The sequence below is a fragment of the Babylonia areolata genome, chromosome 14, assembly GCF_041734735.1.
Source record: "Babylonia areolata isolate BAREFJ2019XMU chromosome 14, ASM4173473v1, whole genome shotgun sequence".
Classification (NCBI taxonomy): domain Eukaryota; kingdom Metazoa; phylum Mollusca; class Gastropoda; order Neogastropoda; family Buccinidae; genus Babylonia; species Babylonia areolata.
Window position 1 is genome coordinate 22011469 of NC_134889.1, and position 16620 is coordinate 22028088.

The following is a 16620-nucleotide window of genomic DNA, read 5'->3' on the forward strand; positions in this document are numbered from 1 at the left end:
CACACACACACACAAACACACACACACACAGTCTTGTCACTCTTTAAACCCACACACAAAAGTAAACAAGAACATTTATTCAAAGTCAAACAGAATCATGAAAACTGTCATTTGGGAAGATTTTTTTTATTAAACCAAAAAACCCTGACCCTTTGAAGCTGTAGAATAATATAATCATGTTTTTGGAGATTGCTTTTTAAAAAAAATAAAAATTAAAGCTGTACTATGTACTGAATATGTTGTCTGAACCTATAGTTAGATTGAACATCCTGTTGTGCTACACATCTTACGTAACAGATTGTTGTCTGAATCTATAGTTAGATTGAGCATCCTGTTGTGCTACACATCTTACGTAACAGATTGTTGTCTGAACCTATAGTTAGACTGAACATCCTGTTGTGCTACACATCTTACGTAACAGATTGTTGTCTGAACCTATAGTTAGATTGAACATCCTGTTGTGCTACACATCTTAAGTAACAGATTGTTGTCTGAACCTATAGTTAGACTGAACATCCTGTTGTGCTACACATCTTACGTAACAGATTGTTGTCTGAACCTATAGTTAGACTGAACATCCTGTTGTGCTACACATCTTACGTAACAGATTGTTGTCTGAACCTATAGTTAGATTGAACATCCTGTTGTGCTACACATCTTATGTAACAGATTGTTGTCTGAACCTATAGTTAGACTGAACATCCTGTTGTGCTACACATCTTACGTAACAGATTGTTGTCTGAACCTATAGTTAGACTGAACATCCTGTTGTGCTACACATCTCATGGCACATAACAGATTAACACATCAGCTGAAGAGAATATGTGACAACATACATGTCAAAATTCAGAAGTTTAGTCAGTCACCACATGATAATATGTGGCAACACAATTGTCAAAATTCAGAAGTTTAGTCAGTCACCACGTGACAATATGTGGCAACACAATTGTCAAAATTCAGAAGTTTAGTCAGTCACCACTTGACAATATGTGGCAACACACTTGTCAAAATTCACAAGTTACGTCAGTCACCACATGACAATATGTGGCAACACACTTGTCAAAGTTCAGAAGTTTAGTCAGTCACCACGTGACAATATGTGACAACACAATTGTCAAAATTCAGAAGTTAAGTCAGTCACCACATGACAATATGTGGCAACACACTTGTCAAAATTCAGAAGTTAAGTCAGTCACCACATGACAATATGTGGCAACACACTTGTCAAAATTCAGAAGTTAAGTCAGTCACCACGTGGCAAGAAGAAAACCAAAACAAAAGGACTCCTGCCATCACATATCCACCCAAAACTTGTAAACAAACAAATCACACTGTATAAGAGATTGAGCTTTGATTTGTTCACAGTGTCAAGAGATTGAGCTTTGATTGTTCACAGTGTCAACACACTCTGGTATAATGCTGTTTAAATCCAAATTCCAATGATATGATGCATATTGAAAAAAAAAAAAAAGAAAAAAAAAAAAAAAAAGAAGTACCTTCCTGTGTTATCTAACTCTGTTTAATATGACACAAACACTGTATAACATGCTCTAACCTTTAACATCAATACAAAACAAAAGAAAGAAACACATTCACCATAAAGAACACATGCACAAAACCAAAAAAAAAGAAGAAAAAAGTCAAATCACCAAAAAATCTGATTACAACTGGATAGCACTAACACAAAAATGGTTACACACAATAAACAACAACAACAACAAAAATTCTTTTGAAAGACCAGTGAGAATGTGTATTTTAATATAAGCTACTTGCTTGTGATGTGGCTTTTGCTTGAGTTCAGTTTACTTGAGTTTCTGTGTAGAACAAAGGATGATCTAAAGATATCACTAACACTGAATATCAAAACCTTTGATCACAACAATATCCAGGACACTACCTTTACAGTATGCATTTGAAGCTGTGTGTGCACAAATAAAGCAAACAAACAAAAACAAACACATTTTACTGTGTCAAAAAAAAAACCCCCCACCCAAAACAGCAGCTTCGGGAAAAAAAAAAAAAAAATCTATATATATGTCAGAGATTACACAGACACACGTTTGTGGAAGCTTCTGTTGTAAGACAAAACAAATCAAGGGTATGCACTCTCTACAGAGTCTCTACACAGCTGTGCATTTTGCAGGGAAGAGCCCCAGATGGCGTTGGCAATGAAGTAATCGTTGATTCCCCTTTCACACAGGTTGACCAGCATGTACAGTTGACCCATGGCGTAATAATTCTGCACAAATCAATTCCACAACTCTTTTTTTTTTTTTGTCCAAGGATGCAAATTTCTGTCCCCTCTTCCGGTATGCAAAAAAAAGTGCAACATCATTTAAGATAAGATAAGAATAACTTTATTATCTCCAACTGGAGAAATTTGGTCAGGTGCATTATCACAACATAGACAACAACATGGGGACCATAACTGTAAAAGTCAACAACAGCTTTTACGAATATTACGAAGATACAAATGTAAAAAAAAATATCACATACACCGTTTCGTAAATACATTCACACACTGCAGGTAATAACTAGTATTCTTAATGTAAAAACAGAAAGAATTAAGAAACATTATTTGAATATAATTATAAACATAGCCTACTATACTGCACATTGATTATAACAGACAGATAAGATAAGAATAAAGATAAATTGCGGAAAACCGCAACCAGATAATCAGCACACACCTGCACCCACCCCCCACCACACACAAGTGGATTACTTGATTAAACAAGAGTAATAAACATATGTTCTCAAATAAAAGCATTTCACATATTCACTTTTAAAAACATTGCAATTAATTATTACATCGTAATGTAGTTGAAAATGAACTTGTTGGAACAATTTTGACATTGGCGTAACATCGGAACAAACTGGGGTTGAGCATAACAAGATGCAACGAAACTGTAACAGTCGGCATCTCTCTCTGCCACCTTCCTTGCTGAAACCTGTCCGAGGAAGATCCAGTTTAGGGCAGTTTCAGTAGCTCAAGGAGGCGTCACTACGTTCGGACAAATCCATATACGCTACACCACATCTGCCAAGCAGATGCCTGACCAGCAGCGTAACCCAACGTGCTTTGTCAGGCCTTGAGAGAGAGAGAGAAAAAAAAAAAACAATTAAAATTAAATAAATAAATAAGTTTAGGGCAGCTTTCCATCAGGGTAAACCGAGACCCTCAAGGGCACTGTATAGGCAGCTGAGCATCTAAACCATTCTATCATCTTCCTTTCCAAAACCTACCTGAGGAAGATCCAGCTTTGGGCAGCTTTCCATCAGGGTGTCCACGGCACGCTCATAGCACTCCCACTGCGTGATGTCACGACGCTCGCTCTTCAGGCTGACGTAGGTCACCTCCGCGCGGAACAGGAGAAGGTTGCTGCTCAGCTCACCCCCAGTTTCTCTGCTCTCCAGCTGCTTCATCATGTCCACGAACAGCTGGTCGATCTGAGCGTTGCGCTGTAGGGAGACAAAGCAACAAAAGAAGAATATACCGTAAAGTTCGGTCTATAAGCCGCGACTTTTTACTCCAGCTTCAACCTCTGCGGCTTATACAATGATGCGGCTTATTTGAGGATTTTAATGATCCCGGGAGTGTCACGTTTTCGTCTATTCTTAGCTGCCTTTCAACTCACCAAAATCATGATTTCTGTCCATGAATTTTTGGATGAGCTTCAGGATAGTATGCTAACTGTTCACGTTTTATAAATCAAATCCACACACATTAAAGCCTTCAGATCAGCATTCAGTTCTACTCTGCTCAAGCGTACACCCTAATCATGCCGAAAATGCGACGTTATGCCTATGATGCAGCCTTCAAATTGAAGGTGATCGACTTAGCAGACGACAGTGCAAGCGACGAACCAGCAGTGACCTCCACCTTCATGTTTATGAAGTGAAAGCGAGACTGAAGTCAGTGACAAGATGGCGGAGGAAGATGTGCTGGTTCTCTTTAACTCGGACACTGAAGACAAAGATTTCAGTGGATTCAGTGAGCAGGATGACACTGAATAAATGTGACTATCCCTAAATTATGGATCTTATTTTCGTTGTGTTTATTATTCTTTTGTGGCACTAGCAGTATTTTCGCTTGCTTTTCTTTGTGTTGTTCCTGCTTGTGTTTATTTCATAACCTACAGTATTGACAGCTTTTCTGTAGTATCAGTATGTGTTCCGGTACCGGAAATAAGTGCGGCTTATAAGCCAGTGCGGCTTATGTATGTATAAAGTTCAATAATATACTGTGGGCGCCTGTTTGCTTCCAGCTTTGGGCTGTGAAGCCACATGCGCTGTCATTGCCTAGTACACAGATGTCATCGTCAGCGACCGACGGACTACCAAGAAGAAGAAATATATACATATATATACAGGGGTGCAAGCAGAGAGACCTACTCAAGCCTGAAAATTTTTTTCTGCCCAGACTGAAGCCTGAAATAAGCCTGAAATTTTTTTTCTGCACAGACTGGAGCCTGAAATAAGCCTGAAATTTTTTTCTGCTTAGACTGAAGCCTGAAATAAACCTGAAATTTTTTTTTTCTGCCCAGACTGGAGCCGGAAATTTTTTTCTGCCCGGACTGAAGCCTGAAAATGCTATGCGGGCTAAACAAAACAGAGCAACAAGCCTGAACAGGATTACTGAACAATTATATTTTGTTAAGACTGTTATTTGGGGGAGAATAATGGTGAAATTGAAACCAAGTGCTTGAGGAGACTACTACACATCTCCTACAAGGAGCACAAGACCAATGACTATGTGCGGAACCTGGTCAGCAACCTTGTTGGGCCAACCACTGCTGGTGACTGTCAAATGACGGAAGATGGCATGGTTTGGTCACGTCATAACACCCTCAGATGGGGGCGACAGAGAAAGAGCTGGTCCGACAACGTCAAGGAATGGACCAAAATGACGATGCCAGATCTCCTCACGACAGCTGCCAACAGAACAGCGTGGCGAGCTATGACATCTTCCTCATGTCCCCCCAACGACCCCAGCGGTCGAGGGAATGAGTCATGAGTCAATGGTGAAATCTGGGAAAATCAAGAAGCAGACAAAAATGGAGGGATTCTTATCTATAAACACTAAAACATGATTTTAAAGAACAATATCTGTCACCCATGTGAGTAAAACAAAAGTCAATTACTGTTCTATTAAAAGTTAAAAAACAAACCACATTATTTTTGTTATGAAAACAAACTATGTAATACAATTCTGTATCTTACTGTAATGAAAAATAAGCAAGTGTTACTCTCAACTGTCCATAAGCAACACTTCTTGCAAAGCTGGAGCTACTGAGGAAAGAAAGTACCTGAAGGAATGTGTGTTGCCTGCATGTGTGTTTGTGTGTATGCGTGCCATCATATGTGTGTGTGTGTGTGTGTGTGTGTGTGTGTGTCCGCGCGCGTGCGTGTGTACACCCTTATAAGTGTGTGTGTGCGTGTGTGTGTGCGTGCATGCATGCGTGTACGTGTATGTGGGTACGCATCTGTGTATTTATGTGAGGAATGGTAAAATATGTGTTTGTGTGTCCATTTGTGCATCATTATGTGTGGTGTCTGTCACTGCGTGCATGTGTGTGTATGCGCACGCGTCTGTGTGTGTGTGTGTACGCCCGTGTGTGCACGCTCATGTGTACATGTGTTTGCGTGCGTGTCTGTGCATGTATGTAAGCAATGGTAAAATGTGTGTGCACATCTATGCGTCTGTCTGTATGTCTATCTGTGTATGTGTGGTGTCTGTCTGTATGTCTATCTGTGTATGTGTGGTGTCTGTCAAGGCGCGCGCAGAACATAACACTACATGCAGGTAAAGCGGACGAATCTTCGGAACATCAGCTATAGATCTCTGATCTAAATAACGTATACTCATGCAGCAATGAAGCGTAGCCGCATCATCGACTGACGTAACCACAGCAATACGCCAAAAAAGTATTCACAACAAATGCTACGAAAGTTTATCTTCAATGACAAATTCTGTGACCAATGTGTGCGGCGCTTCTTGGCAATTGCTGTGTGTGTGTGTGTGTGTGTGTGTGTTAGGTTTTGTGGCCAGCAAAATTGTAGTTTTTCTTTACTCGGCCAAAGTGTCGTGGTCTGGGGGTTGAATCATAGAAACAACGGAAGAAACGGACGGAAGAATCTTAGTATCAGGCAGGCCTGTGAATTGATGTCAATATGAGAGACAAACAGCAATTTGAACATCAGTAATTATTTCATGCAAGTGATGCAACTGCATTTTTGGTACTTCAGCTATAATTCCCAGATCTAAATAACGTACACTAAAACTGCAGCCATGAAGGTTATTGCCACATCCTTGCTGACGTAATATCAGAAACAGACTCTAAGTCAAATGGTTCAAAGTTTTTTGTCACAATTACTACAAAGTGATTGTTCCGAAAAGTGACAATGTTTGCAGCCCGAGGATTAAGGCAGAAATGGCGATGGTGAGCGTGCACACGTGTGTGTGCATTTGCACATGTGTGTATGCGCCCATGCCTGCGAGCGTGTTACCCCTCCATTTCGTCTTGAGATTCAACGGTAGAAGCATCACATTTAAATTTCATACTCCCCACCACCGCTTTTGTTTTCTCTCTCAATATTTGCACAAATCTCAGGATTGAAAGGCATCCATGGCTTTTAATAATAATAATAATAATGGTATTTATATAGCTCTGAATCTTGTGCAGAGACAAATCAAAGCGTTTTTCAAAAGGTGTTGCCAATAAATGATTGCAAAATGACCTGTTTTTCTTTTTTCACGTGTGTGTGTGTGTGTGTGTGTGTGTGTGTGTGTGCGCGCGTGCACCACTGTGGAAACGTTTTTGTTTTTTGTTTTTTTCCAGGCACGCGGTATCAAGTGCAATTGTGAGTGATAAATTTCCCTGAGAAAGGAGGGTTGTCAGGTCTGGAACTCAGTATTCTTGTAATTTTTCGTCAAAAAGACTTTATTGATATTCTGCTGTCACAAAATATGTTTGGTGAAAGCACTTTTCATTGCTTAATCGCCAGAGAGCGAGGCAATGCATTTATCTCCCGTAGTTTTCAAGACACTGATGCCCGGGCAAGTAAACGACACACTGGTTTTGACAAATCTGAATTTGAGTACTTCTCCGACATTTCTTTTTAGCTCGAGTTTCGTCACATACAAAATGACGTCACTGAACATACACATGACAGAGAAATCAGAGAGAGCGACCAGGCAACACAAATTTATGCATGCCGGAAACTACCAAAACAAAATTTCTCCATGCCGGAAACTACCCAAACAAAATTTCTCAATGCTGGAATCTACCTAAAGTCAAGATGTTCTGTGCTGGATTTCCGGCATATGCTGGAAGACTTGCACCCCTATACAGCTGTCCCTTGCACAAAAACACACACAAGGAAAAATGCAGGTGTTCAAAACCCATGAGCGTGCAAGGAAAAGAATACACAACAGGTTCAGACATTGTCGTCGACAGGCCTGGTGATGGGAAATAAGGTGCCACCTTAAAATGACACACACCTCAATCACACAGTTGATCTTGCCACACTTATCATATTTTCAATCTCAGTTACTACCATCCATTAACAAAGATCATGTAACCCTGGCCTTATCAGATCACTGACCTTGTTCTCATTATATTTCTGACCTCAGTTACTGTCATCCTTGACATAAATCAAGTGACCCTGACCTCAATGAGATCGTCGATCTTCTGAGCCAGGTTTCTCTTCTCCTGAGGTGTTTTTGCTTTGTCCAGCTTCTTCAGCATGATGTGGAAACTGGCCTCTCTCGCTGGCACTGCGTCTTCCTGATACACAAGCAAGCAGACATTTTATTAGCGAAAGAAACATACCCCCACCAGCCCCCCCGCCTCCCACCCAAAAAAAAGGAAAAACCCCTAAAATTCCTGACCATGGCTGATGGGCACCACAACCAAGCTGCTAAAGCAATGGACTTTGAATCCAATGGACTTTGAACCCAATGGACTTTGAATCCAATGGACTTTGAATCCAATGGACTGAATCCAATGGACTCTGATTCCAATGGACTGAATCCAATGGACTTTGAATCCCATGGACTTTGAATCCAATGGACTTTGAACCCAATGGACATTGAATCCAAATCCAATGGACTTTGAATCCAATGGACTTTGAACCCAATGGAACCCAATGGACTTTGAATCCAATGGACTTTGAACCCAATGGACATTGAATCCAAATCCAATGGACTTTGAATCCAATGGACTTTGAACCCAATGGACATTGAATCCAAATCCAATGGACTTTGAATCCAATGGACTTTGAACCCAATGGACTTTGAACCCAATGGACTGAACCCAATGGACTCTGAATCCAATGGACATTGAATCCAATGGACTTTGAACCCAAATCCAATGGACTTTGAATCCAATGGACTTTGAATCCAATGGACTTTGAACCCAATGGACATTGAATCCAATGGACTTTGAACCCAATGGACTCTGAATCCAATGGACTTTGAACCCAATGGACATTGAATCCAATATACTTTGAACCCAATGGACGGACGGGTGCAATAGCCGAGTGGTTAAAGCGTTGAACTGTCAATCTGAGGGTCCCGGGTTCGAATCACGGTGATGGCGCCTGGTGGGTAAAGGGTGGAGATTTTTACGATCTCCCAGGTCAACATATGTGCAGACCTGCTAGTGCCTGAACTCCCTTCGTGTGTATATGCAAGCAGAAGATCAAATACGCACGTTAAAGATCCTGTAATCCATGTCAGCGTTCGGTGGGTTATGGAAACAAGAACCTACCCAGCATGCACACCCCCGAAAACAAAGTATGGCTGCCTACATGGCGGGGTAAAAACGGTCATACACGTAAAAGCCCACTCGTGTGCATACGAGTGAACGTGGGAGTTGCAGCCCACGAACGCAGAAGAAGAAGAAGAAGAATCCAATGGACTTTGAAACCAAGGGTCCTGGGTTTGAATCCTGGCTTCAGAATGAGGATATTTCCAATCTCCCAGGTCAACAATACATGGAGACCTGCCAGTACCTGAACCTTCTTTGTGTGTTTAAGTATGCAGAAGATAAAATGCGCACATCCAACATTCTAAGCACTTAGCTGTACCAGGATCAAAACCGGCACCCTCAGACTGAAAGTGTGATGTTCTAACCACTCGGCCACTGAGCCTGTCAATCACAATAACTGCCGACTTTTTATTGTTTTTTGTTCTGTTTTAGGTTGCTGCTTTGTTTTGTAGATTTGACAAGAACGGAGCTGCTGCAAGCTGCATTTGGGAGTTGATTCGTTCCATGTTTTTATTGACTAATTGATTTATATGGATACTTACATAGTGATTATCCTTAGGTCAGAAAACAAGCTCTAAGTGCTTAACAAACAAGGAGTCATTTGCAAGACAGTCTGCCTACCTGGGTAGAGCCCACCCAGAGCTGCCTTTCGGTGCTCATCATTCGTTTCTTGAGTCATCAAGTCAGGCTTTAGTCATGAATACATACACATACGCACATACACGTCAGTAAAGTATATGGACAAAAGATCCATATCTTCATGACAAAAGATCCACATCTACATGTGTTTTTCTCTGAAGGAAACTCACAGTGGGATGGCGCACGTGGAATCCTTGTGACATCGAAGCATCCGCTTTTTCATCGCCCTGGAATTCAGCCACCGTCATTTTGCTGATGGACTGAAACACACAACAGATAAATATACACATATGCACACACAAACGCGCACACACACACACACACACACACTCTGGAACACACAAAGACATCTCAAGAAGCACCAAAAATAATTCCTTTCACATCCTGATGGGATGTGGAGGAGAAAACAACATGCATCTTTCACAAATAAAATAATACCTAAAATAATACTGTACTGGTATAATATGAAGATTAAAAAAAAAAAAAAAAAAAAAAATCAAAAAAATCATGAGACATTTTTCCTACAACTGCCTTTCAAAGTCCCCATTCCCCCCACCCCCAAAACAAACAAATGATGAAAAGAAAAGCTTACAAACAAACAAATGATGAAAAGAAAAGCTTACAAATTCCAGAAGGAACATATCAAGATGGGAGAGGGGGAGGGGGAACCCTGTCTGTTAAGTGGAAGAAGCACAACACCACTGGCTGACCTAAACCAATACACTCTATATATAGCATAGTACTACATCAGAAATTTCCACAATATATTCTGAGCTTGAAAGAAAAGAGCAGTATCAGTTTCAGTAGCTCAAGGAGGCGTCACTGCATTTGGACAAATCCATATACTCTACGCCACATCTGCCAAGCAGATGCCTGACCAGCAGCATAGCCCAACACGCTTAGTAAGGCCTTGAGAAAAAAAAAAAGAAGTGATATGGGTTATTATTGCCAACAACTCAAAGCTGAAAGAAGTGATATGGGTTATTATCACCAACAACTCAAAGCTGAAAGAAGTGATATGGGTTATTATCACCAACAACTGAAAGGTGAAAGAATCGATCTGGGTTATTATCACCAACAACTGAAAGGTGAAAGAAGTGATATGGGTTATCATCACCAACAACTGAAAGGTGAAAGAAGTGATATGGGTTATTATCGCCAACAACTGAAAGGTGAAAGAAGTGATATGGGTTATTATCGCCAACAACTGAAAGGTGAAAGAATCGATCTGGGTTATTATCACCAACAACTGAAAGGTGAAAGAAGTGATATGGGTTATTATCGCCAACAACTGAAAGGTGAAAGAAGTGATATGGGTTATCATCGCCAACAACGGCCAGCTGAAAGAAGTGATATGGGTTATTATCACAAACAAGTGAAAGGTGAAAAAAGTGATATGGGTTATTATCACCAACAACTGAAAGGTGAAAGAAGTGATATGGGTTATTATCGCCAACAACTGAAAGGTGAAAGAAGTGATATGGGTTATTATCGCCAACAACTGAAAGGTGAAAGACGTGATATGGGTTATTATCGCCAACAACTGAAAGGTGAAAGACGTGATATGGGTTATTATCACCAACAACTGAAAGGTGAAAGAAGTGATACGGGTTATTATCACCAACAACTGAAAGGTGAAAGAAGTGATATGGGTTATCATCACCAACAACTGAAAGGTGAAAGAATCGATCTGGGTTATTATCACCAACAACTGAAAGGTGAAAGAAGTGATATGGGTTATTATCGCCAACAACTGAAAGGTGAAAGAAGTGATATGGGTTATTATCACCAACAACTGAAAGGTGAAAGACGTGATATGGGTTATTATCACCAATAACTGAAAGGTGAAAGAAGTGATATGGGTTATTATCGCCAACAATTGAAAGGTGAAAGAAGTGATATGGGTTATCATCGCCAACAACTGCCAGCTGAAAGATGACGCCGGGAAGAAGTATATGGGGGATGAACCTGGCACACACTCTGAAAACCAGCATCAAGCATCAGCAGACAGGTCCTGACAACGACCCCCCCCGTCCCCCCACCACCCCCTGCCCCAACAAGGGAAGAGAAAGAGAGGCACTTGGCCAACAGACTTCCAGGCAGACACAAACATGATTTGGCCTTACCTGGAGCCAGATAAGACAAAGTCGCAGGACTATGGAGGTCTCTTGTAAAGTAAATTACAACTATTACAGTATTAGTTTAACCCTTACATCGCAAGCTATGTTCTAGTTGCTAACAGCTGTTAGCCTGCTTAGTCAGCTGCACAGTACAGCTGGAAATCGACTGGACAGCAGAGCTGTCAGTCAGTTGGCTGCCACGTGGCACAAACTCTTCTCCACTGTCACTGTCAGCAGCAAAATCATTTTCTGCCAAATGACTTTCAATTAGACTTGCAGTTTGCTGTCCCGTACAGCATGGCCTAAAGCGAGACTGCTGGTTGCCATCTGAACTGGTTGAAGAACTCTCCATCATTCAAACTAAGTTTTAAAAAAAAACTGCTGAAAAAATCGCTCTAAACTGCATGAGAGTTGGTTAAAAAATAAGGATATTTCTAGTACATGTGATAGGAAGTGCTGGCTAAGTTTGGTGTTATCTATTGAACAGTAGCCCAAGTTGATTATCTCTTAATGCTCAAATCGCCGATTGGTGCCAGCAGCGTTCTCCCTACAAGTCGCCGTGCAGTGAACGTAGTGTTCTCGCTGCAAATCGCCGAGTGGTGACTAAAGCGAGCAAAGGGTTAACACTTTCACCACCAAGTGTCTGTGCAGAAAAACACTTCTCAGTGAAGGAAGTGTCTGAGTTTGTTCCAATGTATCTTTTATTTACCTGTGTGATAGCTGAATCGGTAGCGTAAGCATCACTGACTTGAAGTTGTGTACCTTGTGTAATGGAGATAGTTACCACTCTTTACTATTTGTTAAACTCCTCAGTGCCAAATATTTTAGACTCGGCACTCTCAGTCACACATATCCAAACAACACCATGGACTTGTTCGCTTCAAACTTGGTCAGGGGGGGGCGAAGGGAAGCAGGCTGCAGCTGTCAAGTGTTGTTACAATGCGATAAATGACCCTTTTGGCGCCTTAATTTTAGCGCGATTGCCCAATCGAGCTACATAATTATGTGACCTGGTTGGAGACATAATTTGACAACAAACAAGAACGCCAGAGAGTCGACAGACAGACAGAAAAAACGAAAAAACTTAGCCGTATGGAGAGCACAGGAACAGGAGTCATGATGGCTGCCGGAAAAAAAAGGGCGCTAGCCAGGGGGACAAAGGGGAGGTTATCTACTTCCGGGAGGTTACTGGCCGTAGTACTTTCGTTTTCTCCGCACAGGCGGATAGTAGTTTGCACAGGACAGGAATGTCAGACCCCTGCCAGAGTCTGCACTAGTTGGGTCATGGTTAAGTATGTGTAATTAAAGACCCTTTTAACATGACCCCTTGATGTCAACTAAATTTGCCCATGGCAGTGAACAGTCTGGTCAACTTAAGCTGCCTATGGCAGCGAAGAGTTAAATAACGATAAATCTTTTTTTTTTTTTTTTTTTTTTACCAGATCTCCATACTCCTTCACTTGGCTGGTGTTGGTCTCTGATCTGGTGATCTGGAACTGCTTTTGCAGCGTCTCTGTCTCCAGATCCTCCTGTGTCCACACACACACACACACACACATATATATATATAATGATTAACATACATCTGTTTGCATGAATGGAAGATGTGTCCACATTTGTACGGATGGAAGCTGGAAACCTGTTTGTATGGATGGAGGATATACACTGGGACCTGTTTAAATGGATGGAAGATATATACCTCTTTGCATGGAAAGAAGATATGTATCTGTTTCTGTAGGTAGAAGCAACATGCTTATTCATGGATGGAAGAGATACATCTGTTTCTGTGGATGGAAGAAATATACCTACTCATGTGTATGGAAGATGTATATCTGTCTGTTCCAATGGAAGATAGATGCCTGTTTGTGTGAGTGGAAGCTGCATACCTGTTTGTATGAATGGAAGATTTTTTTCTGTTTGAATGAATGGAAGATGTATACCTGTTTGTATGAATTGAAGATTATATCTGTTTAAATGAATGGAAGATTATACCTGTTTGTATGAATGGAAGATGTATACCTGTTTGTATGAATGGAAGATTTTTTCTGTTTGAATGAATGGAAGATGTATACCTGTTTGTATGAATCGAAGATTATATCTGTTTAAATGAATGGAAGATTATACCTGTTTGTATGAATGGAAGATGTATACCTGTTTGTATGAATGGAAGATTTTTTCTGTTTGAATGAATGGAAGATGTATACCTGTTTGTATGAATCGAAGATTATATCTGTTTGAATGAATGGAAGATTATACCTGTTTGTATGAATGGAAGATGTATACCTGTTTGTATGAATGGAACATTTTTTCTGTTTGAATGGATGGAAGATTATATCTGTTTCAATTGATGGAAGATGCATACCTGTTTGTATGGATGGAAGATGGATACCTGTTTGTAGGGAAGATGCATATCTGTTTGAATATATATATATATATATGAATGTATGTGTGTGTGGATGGAAGATGTGTATCTGTTTGTGGTGATGGAAATTACATAAGTGACCACACATCTGTGAGCGCAGAGAGCCAATCTGTATTGATCGCTAACACCTGACCCTAAACTTTAAGCCACGGTGACTGGCTTGTGCTGTTCATTCTTCGGCATGCTCAGTTTGTATCTGTTGTTCACAGCTGTCTTTGATCATTAAGCTGCGACATTTGGCTTGAGATGTTCTTACGTAACTAGGCACACCAAGAGCTATTTTGTATTCATCATTTACACCTGTCTGTAAATATTAAACCATTACTTTTGCTGTACTTTTATCTACAAGGTGTGTCTGTCATTTACTTTTGTCCCTTAACTTTAAGCCATGACATGGAGATTGCATTGCTCTTACATAATCATGCAAGCTCTGAAAGCTTGTTTGTACTTACCATTTATACCTGTCTCTTCCTCTTCTTCTTCTTCTGCGTTCACTCGTATGCACACGAGTGGTCTTTTACGTGTATGACCGTTTTTACCCCGCCATGTTGGCAGCCATACTCCGTTTTCGGGGGTGTGCATGCTGGGTATGTTCTTGTTTCCATAACCCACCGAACGCTGACATGGATTACAGGATCTTTAACATGCGTATTTGATCTTCTGCTTGCGTATACACATGAAGGGGTTCAGGCACTAAGTAGGTCTGCACATATGTTGACCTGGGAGATCGTAAAAATCTCAACCCTTTACCCACCAGGCGCCGTCACCGTGATTCGAACCCACGATCCTCAGATTGAAAGTCCAACGCTTTAACCACTCGGCTATTGCGCCCGTCATACCTGTCTCTAATTGTTCAGCTGTGGCGTTAGGCTTGCCCTACTCTCACATAAGTAAACTCTGAGAGCCTGTTCGTATACATCATTTCAAACCTGCCAGTAAATAATCTCGTCACTAATGTTCTTGTCAGTTTATGTTAAGCCATGACGTTTGACTTGTGCTGGGTTTAAAAAAAAAAAAAAAAAAAAAAAAAAATCCATCTGCAAGCTCTGACAGCCTGTCAGTATGTCACTTCTGTCCCTAAAAGTTTGCCATGAAGTGGCTTACCATGTTGTTTTTTTATGTGCAAACACTGACAGTTTGTATTTATCATTTACATTCATTTCTAAATGATAAACTATGACGTTTGGCTTCTGTATGTTCTTACATAAGCTCTAAGAGCCTGTCTGCATCTGTCACTTAACTTCTGTCAAAAGTTTAGCCATAACGTCTGGCTTATAATGTTTTTATGTGCAAGCTCTGAGAACTTGTCTGCGTACCTGTCTCTAAACAAGAAGCCATGATGTTTGGTTTTCGTATGTTCTTACATAAGCTCTGAGAGCCTGTTTGAACCTGTCATTTACATCCATCCCTGAATGTTACGGTGTGATGTTCACCTTGTACTGTTCTCACCTTGTCAGAGTCCTGCATCCACATGACGCTGTAGACGTCACCCAAGTAGGTACCCCGTTTCTTGTCGTAGTAACAGGCATACGAAGACTGGGAGCGGTTGGCTGCGGTGGTGGCAAACACTGTCCGGGAAAAACACACATCAGCTTCTGATGCGCATGCACATTTAGCATCACATGCACATTTAGCATCACATGCACATTTAGCATTACGATGTCCGGTAGACGCTGTCACATCATCAGCTTTAATGAACTGTTGCATTATGTTTTTTTTGTTGCTGCATAGTAATGATTGTTCTGATCATATTCTGAGGCGTTTTTAACATTTCTTTTTATATGATCAAAAAACAACAATTACAATTATACATTTTTATTCTTTTTGTGATCAACAACGTTGAGAAACATGTGATCCAGGGACCTTAACTTTGGCACATAACTGACAGACCTGGAGAGACCTGGTGAACTTTGGCACATAACTGACAGACCTGGAGAGATATGGTGAACTTTGGCACATAACTGACAGACCTGGAGAGATCTGGTGAACTTTGGCACATAACTGACAGACCTGGAGAGATCTGGTGAACAGTTCTTCACATAACTGACAGACCTGGAGAGATCTGGTGAACAGTTCTTCACATAACTGACAGACCTGGAGAGATCTGGTGAACTTTGGCACATAACTGACAGACCTGGAGAGATCTGGTGAACAGTTCTTCACATAACTGACAGACCTGGAGAGATCTGGTGAACAGTTCTTCACATAACTGACAGACCTGGAGAGATCTGGTGAACAGTTCTTCACATAACTGACAGACCTGGAGAGATCTGGTGAACAGTTCTTCACATAACTGACAGACCTGGAGAGATCTGGTGAACAGTTCTTCATGCAACTGACAGACCTGGAGAGATCTGGTGAACTTTGGCACATAACTGACAGACCTGGAGAGATCTGGTGAACAGTTCTTCACATAACTGACAGATGTGGAGGGATCTGGTGAACAGTTCTTCACGTAACTGACAGACCTGGAGAGATCTGGTGAACTTTGGCACATAACTGACAGACCTGGAGAGATCTGGTGAACTTTGGCACATAACTGACAGACCTGGAGGGATCTGGTGAACTTTGTCACATAACTGACAGACCTGGAGAGACTGGTGAACTTTGGCACATAACTGACAGACCTGGAGAGATCTGGTGAACTGTTCTTCACATAACTGAC

The 16620-nt window shown here is 41.0% G+C and overlaps 1 protein-coding gene across 1 annotated transcript in view; it reads right to left on the reverse strand.

Annotated features, from left to right (window-relative positions):
- LOC143289914 (legumain-like) overlaps positions 1-16620 on the reverse strand; it is a 29183-nt gene continuing 12563 nt past the window's right edge. Inside the window, exons 8-13 of the mRNA XM_076599156.1 lie at positions 15405-15523; positions 12973-13062; positions 9584-9673; positions 7674-7790; positions 3247-3462; positions 1-2239 (exon numbers count right to left, since the gene is read on the reverse strand). Coding sequence (XP_076455271.1) covers positions 2093-2239; positions 3247-3462; positions 7674-7790; positions 9584-9673; positions 12973-13062; positions 15405-15523 — 779 coding nt within the window. The 3' untranslated portion in view covers positions 1-2092. The remainder of the gene's footprint in view (positions 2240-3246; positions 3463-7673; positions 7791-9583; positions 9674-12972; positions 13063-15404; positions 15524-16620) is intronic.